The sequence below is a fragment of the Oryzias melastigma genome, linkage group LG5, assembly GCF_002922805.2.
Source record: "Oryzias melastigma strain HK-1 linkage group LG5, ASM292280v2, whole genome shotgun sequence".
In the NCBI taxonomy this organism is placed as follows: domain Eukaryota; kingdom Metazoa; phylum Chordata; class Actinopteri; order Beloniformes; family Adrianichthyidae; genus Oryzias; species Oryzias melastigma.
The window spans coordinates 22,457,081-22,467,208 of record NC_050516.1 but is presented as its reverse complement, the minus strand read 5'-3'; the positions used below and the strand labels follow the sequence as shown (position 1 = coordinate 22,467,208).

The 10,128-nt window shown below is 40.6% G+C and overlaps 1 protein-coding gene across 1 annotated transcript in view; it reads left to right on the top strand.

Moving 5' to 3' along the window:
- The window catches only part of cmah (cytidine monophospho-N-acetylneuraminic acid hydroxylase), an 84,337-nt gene that overhangs the window by 68,809 nt on the left and 5,400 nt on the right, over positions 1-10,128 (top strand). The window contains exons 12-14 of the mRNA XM_024262907.2: positions 2,899-3,073; positions 5,495-5,611; positions 8,535-8,650. Coding sequence (XP_024118675.2) covers positions 2,899-3,073; positions 5,495-5,611; positions 8,535-8,650 — 408 coding nt within the window. The remainder of the gene's footprint in view (positions 1-2,898; positions 3,074-5,494; positions 5,612-8,534; positions 8,651-10,128) is intronic.

Sequence of the window (10,128 nt, the reverse complement as noted above, 5' to 3'; positions counted from 1 at the left end):
AAAAAAGTGCTTTCCTTTTTAAGGAATCTCTTAAGCCTCTAGCATTAAAAGTTATAAAAGAGAGAGAAGAATTAAAGAAAGACATAAACCAGAAAAGGAAAAGATGTAAACAAGAAAAGTTTGTGTAGGTTTTTAAGTTGGAAGTGAAGGTTGTGATGAGCCCCTGACTAGTTTGTGATAACTATTAACCAACATCAAATATATTAATTAAGAAGACCTTTCTGAAATTGAAGAATTTTTGGCAGCTTTTATAAAGGAACTTGAAAAAGAACAGTGAACCGCCATTAAACTGTAATTCTATAAATAAAAGAAATATCAGTGCAAGAAATGCATCGAACAGATCTGAATATTTTTCAGGATGTGAAAAAAAAAACCTGAGTTATAACTATGTTAGAGGTAACCTTCAGACATCAACATGAACTCTTTTACCGTCGATGAACCCCATGTGGCCCTTGTAGTAGATACTTCGCCCGGCTGCACGGGCCTCCTCCATTTTGGGCCAAGCTGCTGCTCGAGCATCTCTCTCCGCTTTACAGAAGTCCTGCTTGAACCGGATTCCAGCTTCTTTGCAGAACTTTGAATTCTCGGTCAGCTTCCATATTTCATCCCGTTGATGTCTCATGATGAATTGGAGGATCACTTGACGGCTCCTTCCTTCTTATCTTCTCCCCAGCCGATGAACCCTGTCCATGGTGGAGGCCCACTGTGGAGCGATCTCTGAGAGGATGCTGATGACTTCTTGACGAATCTGCTCGTTTTCTTTTTCTTTGATCCCTTGTATCTTGAGGTTCCAGCGCCGTTTATATCTTTCAAGTTCTATAACCCTGTCTTTCAGTTCCTTGTTGTCTTTGAGAAGCTTTGGCATTTCCTTTTCAACAGCTTTTATTTGGGTCTTGCAGTCTTTGATGTCAGCAGCGTTTATCTCAGCAAGTTTAGCAACATTAGCGACCATCACGGAGGTTTCCCTTAGCTGCACTCCGAATGTGTCAATTTTTTCAGTTAGCTTTTCAATCCCCTGAACAAGTGCATTCGTCATTTCTGTTTCCTCCGGTAAAATTTTCATCTTGCTGGGTGGAACTGAAGATTTAGTAGGAGTAGCAGGAGGGGTTTTTCTTTTACCGGAGTTGCTGTTGGAGGTCTCCATTGCTGTGTAGTCGTGTTCAGAAAAGTTAGCATGACCAGTTGCTAGCTTAGCTACGCTTTCTCGGTTAGCCATCTCCTTCGTGCTGATAAATAGAGCAAAGGAGCCACCTGTGCTGCAGACTTTCCCTTTTTCTTAGAAAATAAGTCTAGTTAAAAGTATCTTTACATTAAATTGGTATTGTTATGTTGTTGAAGTTGGTTTTATAATGCTATTTCAGGGGCAAAGTCCAAGAGGTTAAAATGAACAACGCTTCCGCATCGCCATTTTTTTCTCTCCCCTCGCGACCCGACTTAAAAACCCGCGTAGCAACGTGCGCTCCAGACGCACGGGCCAGGAAGGCTGGTGTGCGCATGTCTACATTGACTTTTCATTGAGGGTGTGGCTTGATTGCGCCGACGTGGAAGCACCTACACTCATCTCACAACAACTGGAAAACGTAAAGGATGTTTGTGTCATGTTTGTCCTCCTACAGAAATCGTATTAAAACAAAAAATATATTTCCTTCCGAAATTTTTTATTATTTTCAAACATTTTTGAAAAAGCGCCAATGAGCCGCATGGCAGTGCTTAAAGAGCCGCATGCGGCTCCGGAGCCGCAGGTTGCCGACCCCTGGAGTAGACCAATGAAAAATCTATTAAAGGCATCTGCAGCCGTTTCTGGATCATTACTAATTTGTCCATTTACATTTATTTCTAAACATTTTTTACATTTGTGTCCTTTCCTTCAATTTTTGTTTGATCGGCTCCAAATTTTTTTGGAATCCCCTTTGGCCTTCTCAATTATAGTAGAGAAAAAAAATCTGCTTTGGGCTTGCGTATGCTTTTTACCACTTTATTTCTTAATGATGTAAATAGATATCTAAAACTATGAGATTTATTTTTGATTGCATTTTTTGGTGCCAGGTTCCTCTCTGTCAGTAATTTTAGAATGTCAGAGTTCATCCATGGTGGCAGGTTTTTATTTTGTTTAAATTTATTCTTGAACTAAAGCTTCTTACTTCGTCTTTAAGTGTCTTTGTAAATATTTTAGATTCTCTTTCACAATCAGTTTCTGTAACATTTGATTCCAGTCAGTTTGTTCAACAGCATTCTTAAACTCCTCATTTAGGTTTTTTGGGATCCCAATGAAGTCATGAAAAAAATAAATCAGAAAAAATAAATCTTTTCTTCGATACATTTCTAACTACCAGGAGAAGATTATGGTCTGAGAGGCCGGCTAACATGTTGTGTGTCTTAATTATTCTTTCTGGATGGTAAAAATTGCTGATGTATCCTCCCAGTTTATATATAAATAAGAACATTGTTCTTCCGTCTGCTCCCTTTCATTGATGACGTTGTAGGACAGTGTTGTATTCTGTATTTGATTTTGTGTTTTGATGTTTCTGATGCTTCATTAAAGGAAACAAATAAATATTGAAATTCCCCAGTATAACAGTTTCCTTTCTTAGGTTACAGTTTTTAAGTCGACTGTTAAATCTTTCATAAAATGCACCATCAATTTAACTTTCTCTGATTGTGGTTTTCTCTGTAAACATGAAGAAACTCCAAAACAACCATCAGTTAGTTACAAACCGATAAAATAAAAACAATATAATCAAGAAACAGTAAATAAAAATGAATGAGAATGCTCCACACTTGCAGATCAGCACGATTGTTCTCTTGATTTATCCCTAATCTTTGTTTTTAAATCGTAAACTCAAACTGTCTTCCCTCTGATATCACCCTGATTTCTTCCTTCACAACAATGACTTGCAGAAAGTGGATCACAGACCCCCCCGCTGGTGTGAAACTCTACAAGGACAGTTGGGAGATGGACCTGTATGTGGAGGAGCTGAACCGTGCAGTCGGCCATGAAATCTTCAAGCACCACAGCTGGATCCCGTTTTACTACAGCTGGGCAGGTTTCAGGGACTACAACCTCGTGGTGCGGGTAAATATCCAGACTCTCCCGTGATGTTTCTGGGGTTTTTTCTCCACACAATGAATTACAGGTATTTTAAGGTCAGGTATGTTTTCTTTTTGCCCCTTACATCAAACTGTCTCTTTTCCTACTAACAGAAATAATTCAATACAAATAAACAGTTATACATAATATTGAATTGATCAAAAATCCTTTGTAACCGACAGGTGCGTTATTTATTTCAACATCTCTCTTTATGCTGTAATTAACTTAACTTGTCTTACACACATCTTCAGAACTTACTGTGATACAGTGTCACTGGACACTGCGCACCTACTCTGCGCACAACACCCCTCCTACTCCCCGGCCGCTGCGCACACTCGGGGCAAACGCATATGCAGTGAATGTTCATGTGCAGCTTGCAGAGAAACAAAGACAGAGAGCTAAAGAGAAATGATAAAAAAGAGCACGGATCCCGGGAAGAAGTTAGAAGGGAAACCGTCATGAAGACGTCGTTCAGGAACGTGCTCTAGACGGGTTTATGAAGGTGTGCTCAAGAGGTGGTATCCACACTGGAGCAGAGCGCTCACACAGGTATCTGCAGAAGGAGAATCCTCTTCTATTATATTTTTACTGTTCATTAGCGCTTGTCCACCACCTACAATAGAGATTTGAGTTTATTTAATTCTATAATGACCGCGATCTGGCCGCTAAATTAGCCACTAGTTTTGTTTTTGGGAAAAGTCCCCCCCTTCAACTGTCTCTGCAAATCCTTCTTGGAGGCTAGATCATGAGTCATCCATCTGACCAATCAGAACTGGCTAACCTCCTTACTTCCTACTCATTAAGTCTCTCAATTCCAACAAAAATAACAGCTAAAGCTCCTGTTTAGCGGTGGTGCTTCAGACTATTTAAAAAGTGAACAAAATAATAGAGCTCAAAGACGTGAGTCTGTCCGGCAAAAGCCTAAAGTTTTTGCACTACATCTCCCATGATGCAGTGACAGCGCCTCTGCGCTACAGAGACAGCTCAACATGCAACAAACGCACACATCAAAGTCTGTTCTATGAGTCTTCAAATCTTCTGGATGAAATCACACAAAACCATTTAGTTTTCCTTCAAGGTTCGTGTTTATTCTTAACATCACTGTGTTTGGTCCAAGTCTTCTTTATAAAAGAACTGCTGGTTTCTAATAATGTCTCGATTGAAGAACAAATTCAGTTTCAGACTTTGACATTTGTAAAATAGTTGAAGTTTAAACATAAGTGATGATAAAATAGAAAGAAACAGGATTAAGGTTTAGGAGCCAACAGACACATTTAATCTAGATTGAAACCATTTATGCACCTAAAAGAAAGAAAACATTTTTTATTAAAGGTACAAGAACATAAACATGAATATAATATTAGTCTTGAGGCAACGGGAGGCAAAAACAACGTCCTGGGAAAATTTCAAGTAACTTAGTTTAAAGATTACTATTGAAAACTGTTACAACTTTTATTAGAACATTTAGGAAAACAGCTACAACTTTCAGCTTTTTCTGCCTTAATTATTACAAAAAACGCTCGAGGGATCAATCCATCAATCCAGACTGTGGAGTGTCTCCTTCTGTACATTTCTGATGCTGGTGTACCCCAGGGTACCTTGGCTCAAAGAAGGTTGAAAAACACAGTTTTAGAGGATCATTTTTTTAGCCTTTTTGTTGTTTGCGCTAATGTTAGCTTAGCTTAGCTAGACGATGATCCCTCTAAAGAGGTCACCATACTCACGTGCTTCCTCTTCAGGTGTTCTTGCTCCCATGAAACACAAGTTCTGCATCGCAGAGACTGCACTGGATGCTTTTATCCTCTATTTTTTTATGTTTCCCGCACTTTCAAGCTCCGTTGACGTGTCGTTATGGTACCCGAGCCTTCCTAGAACTTCCTGTGACATCACTAAAGAAAACAGCATTTACGGCACGTGTGTCAAAGAAAATGGAATTAGAAAGAGTGCATTGTAGTTTTGAGCTAAAATAGTAATAATAAAAAAATAATAATAATAATAATAAAAAATAAATAAATTACTAATCGGCTATTAATTTTGTCGCTGACTATTTCAATAGTCGATTAGTCATTGACTAATCGTGGCAACCCTAGCTGATACTAATGTGCGATTAGTACTTAAGTCTAAGTCTACATTTCAGTCAAGTGTTCCTGTTTACAGGAGGTGTTCAGCTTGAAGACTTTTCTACTACATAGTCAGTGTTAAAAGAGCTTCAGACTGAAGGTTTTTACAGTTTGACAAAAAAAAAGTGAAATGAAACATTTTTTGTTTTTCTCTGGCTCAAATGTATCAAACCCTGAGGAAACTGCATGGTGGCATCACTAGGATCCAGCCAGCTTCAGCCGCTTCAGCCTTTCCCCTCAGAGACGCCGGTGTCTTCCACCTTCACAAGCCCTTTTCTTTCACTAGGTAATTGAGACGGACGACCACTTTGAAGCGCTGGCAGATGGCTACGACTATCTCGTGGACTTCTTGGATTTGTCCTTCCCTGCCGCCCGACCTAAGAGGGAGCACGCCTACCTGGAGGTTGGGTATTTATAGGACGTGTTAACGGATTCTTCCACTAGAAGAATTTGAAAAGTATTTCTTGATTGAGCTTGTTTTTAATTGTAATTATTCAGAGGTGTGAATTTGACCCTTTTATGACTTTATTCCAGACAGACTGGAATTGCATCACAGATGTTCTGTGTTTAGTTCTTTACTTGACTCCTACTCAGAAGTGCAGAGTGGTGGGAGGAAAAAGATGAGTCAGCAGAAGAAGCAGGTCTTGTGACCAAGACCACAACAGTCAAACTCCTGTTTCTAAAAGTTTCAGCTCCATGTTTATGTGTAAAAAAGCAAAGGAGATGTGACCTTGTCCTGACTGTGCGCTGATCTGAAGGTCACGTTGACCAGAACTAAAACTTATAGAGAAGATGTAATTAGAAGACATTCTTTCCCACACTTTTGTGTCCCCCGGTGTATGAGATTAATCACTAGAGATGACACGCAGGCTTTTTACTGTTGTCCAAGATCCGTAAAGAGCGACGCCATACAGAGCCACACCCTCCTCCACCTCGGACAGTCAGACCATTTTTCCTTCTGCTCTTCCTATGGCGATAATTTTCCACCGTAAGCATATATCAAAGTCCACGTACGTAAAGAGCGTTCCACAGGCGCAGGACAGTCTCCACGCCTGCTCCTCTACTCCTGTGCGCTCGTGAAATCTCTTCTACGCTCCTGTGACCTCTCCTGCTCGCCTGTGAATGTATCCTTCGCTCCTAAAACTAGTTCTGCCCCTCATGGAGGGCGATGCGCTCATGGAGCTTCTCCTGCGCGCTCGTGTGAAACTCAGCATTGAACAGAACAAACAAACAAAAAACCCCGGAAATATCATTCGTTTTTCAAATTAAAACTAAAAATGAAAAGAGGAAAAGGACAGTTTTTTTTATTTACAATTTTGAAACTTCTGTAGTTATAAATTATAGAAACAATTTTTGATATTCCCATTTTTAAATTGAAAATGACGCAAACACATAATGAGCGTTTAAATTCATTTTCTAAGAGTTCTTCTTTTTGTGTTTTCTCCACCCTGTGATGAAGCACTTTTCCGTAGAAAATGAATTCAAACATTCATTGTTTGCCTCTTTTTTTTTATTTTTTTAAAATGGGAACATCAAAGAGCATTCGTTTTAAAACAGTAGTTTAAAATTCGATAAATCAATAAAGCAGTCCTCTTTTCCTTTTTTCATTTTCAGTTTTAATTTGAAAGACGAATGAAACGCATGTATCTCAGTTTTTCTTTTCTTTTCCTTCAATGTTGAGTTTCACACGACCGCACAGTCCTCCATGAGGGGGTGGAACTAGCTTTAGGGGCGTAAGAACACTTTCATAGGCGAGTAGCAGAGGTCACGGGAGCGTAAGAATACTCCCGAGATCGCGGAGAAGAGGGTTCACGAGCGCGCAGGTGTAGAGGAGCAGGTGTGAAGACTGTCCTGTGCCCGAGGAACGCTCCTTGCGTGCATGGAGTTTGATATACACTCATGAGGGACTTATGGCGGAAAATTAACAGAAAATCTTCCCAGCCTACCCCCCCCCCTCAGACGCCAGTAACCAATTTATTTCCTCTGCTACAACTGGGGTTTCCCGTAGAAATTCGGTTCCAAGTAGGAACCGTTATGATTTACATGGTTCTAGTGAAACTGAAAGAAGCTGCTGTAAATGGTTCCACATTTTGGTGTTTAGTTTCAGTGAAGTTCTATTTGTCTTAGGTCAGGCCAATCACTTCTACTCTGTTCAGTACTTTGTAGTTCTAGCCAATCCTTCTGCCTTTCCTGTGATAGTGGGCGGGCTCATGTAAGACCGCTAACGGGGAGACCACGAGAGCGCACACCACGCAGTGTTTGAGTGTCTGGCTGCATTTCACAGCAGATCACAGAAGTTTGACAGGTCTGCGTCGCATCAGCCAATCAGGAGCTCAGCTTTGGGTACATGACATTTTCAGTGACCCGATCAGCGGGTAAAACACTAATCCAACACCAGCGTTTTTGTCCTCTCACGATTCTCTGGCTGCAGCCTCCCAGACTTCAGTGGAGCTCGCTCAATACGCCGGCAGACAGACAGCCGCTGCGGGGAGCGGGAGCAGCCTGCTCCGGTCTCCTGATGTTTTAGTCATTTTCGTTGAGACAATTAAAAAAAAAAAAGGTTCCCTATTTTTCCCTCCTCGGGTTAATGCGGGACAGCCTTCAAACTCAGTCACAGAGACACAGAAACACAGCAGAAGCGGCTGTCATCCATGCACACCCCCCGAGTGAGATCAAAGCCCCGGTAACCCCTCAAGATCACATGTTTGATAGGCGGCGAGCAGCGAATTTGCCACACAGTGAAAGAGGGGCGGGCCACCGGTTTACAGCTTGGAGGTTGGGGAGCTCTGATTTAATTTTTTGACGCCAGGACGTCAAAAAACAACGACACCCAAAACATCAATTTTTGACGCAGTGGTCTTAACCATTCGGCTATATGTGACCACTTAGTAATGAGAATGTTGTGATTTGGGAAGATGTATGCATTATTTTTTATTACTGGAGTAACGAAATTGGGACCAATTAGGAACCAAAACCAAAGAACCGCTTGGGGACCAGAATTAAATAAAATCCAATCGGTGCCCAACCCTAGTGGCTGCTCTGTGTGACCTTCAGTACAGGACAGACAAGTTTAGATGACACCGTCTCACATCCAGTCCTCTGAGAGTAACGGCCTTCCCTCAGAAGACACTAAGGAGGGAAACAGCATCATCAAGCTGCTAGGTTTTAGATTCCCTTTTTATGTTCATTAGTACCTTTTGAAACCTTCAATTGAACTGCAATGTTTCCTGTTCATGAAAATCAGGTCCGTCTGTCTGAACTTCCTTATGCCACCTTTAAGAATTTTGATGGATTGCTTGACTATCCCCTCTGGCGCTTCCTCCCAGGTGAAGAACCGGGTCGGGGTGATCAGACATGTGGTTCTGCATGGGGGCCTGTGGGACGACCTATACATCGGCTTCCAGAACCGCATCAGCCGAGACCCCGACATCTATCACCACAAGTACGCACACACACTTTCAGAAACATCCGACATGTCAATCTATTTACTGTTTGCTTAGCACTTATAAAAGCGGGAGCGGCCAAAGTGCTGAACACAAAGTTAAATTAAATCGCTTTATAATAAAATACATCAACCCTTCTGCTATCTTTGGGATTCAGATGACTCCAACCTAAATTTTTTAAATTATAATAAAATCTCATTTTATTTCACAATTTCATTTTTTTTTCATGATTTCATTAAAATACATTCCAATTGACAAAAAAGGAATTATGATGATTTTAGTTGAAAGAAATAAACACATTTTTAAACAAATATTTAATGTATATTTATCCAAATTTTAATTTCAAATGTATTCAAAGTAGGGGTGAGCGGCTAGGTGGCTCAGTGGTCTAGGTGAAGGGCTGACACACAGGACCCCTGGGTTCAATTCCCAGGGTTGTCCACTGATCCCCACCCAGATTGGGTCCTTAGTCAAGACCCTTGACGCTGCTGCCTAACTGGGTCCCTGTGCCCCTCAAGTACAGGGTTGTGTCAGGAAGGGCATCCGGCGTAAAAACTCTGCCAAATCACTGATGCCAAACAGTGGGTGATGTTACGCTGTGGTGACCCCGAAAGGGATAAGCCGAGAGTGAACTACAACTTCAAAGTAGGGGTGTAACAGATCACAAAACTCACGGTTCGGATCGTGTCATGGTTGAGATCATTTTTCTGATCAGTAAAAAGTGAAAAAAAAAATAAAAGCTGAATATATTTTTGGAAATGCTTCAAATGAAATATTCAATAAGCATATAAAGTACTTTACACACAATATTTATATCATCAAAACATTTGGTCATTGACGCCTATTTGTTTAACAAAACAGATTTAAACTTTGAACACAAACAAAACGCTAAAACATGTAGTTTCTGATTACATTTAGATGTTTTTAGACCAAATCTACAAAAGCTGAGAGCAAAGAATGCTTAAAAATAGTCTGGAAAATACCAAATCTATCTGGAGTTCCCTTAAAATACAAATGTTCTCACCCCTAATGTCCAAATTAAATCATGAGTAAAACAGTTAAAATTATTTGTTTGGTATTAATTGTTTTATCAAAACTAACTATGGGAACATTTAATTATTTAAAATGATAATTATCTGTAAAACGTGACACTCCTGTGCTCACTTTTCCTAGTGATTTTTGATCTCTTTGGCTTGCCATACAATCGTCCCCTGATGCCCCGGTGAGTCTGTAACAGAGCGGCTTTGAATCCAGAAATGGAAACGTGTACTGATGCTTTTGAGAAAAGTTTTTAACTGAAGCTCCTCCCACACGCGGCGGGAGCTTCAGGTGAACAGACTTTGAGATAACCATGAAGCAGTTACTTTAGGTCTTGTTAAAACAAAGACGATTTGCATGAATTTGACTCGAACTCCATTCGATGTGAACGTACAGTTGATTTAAGTTATGCTAGAGCGAGGTGTGCGTGCGTAGGAGG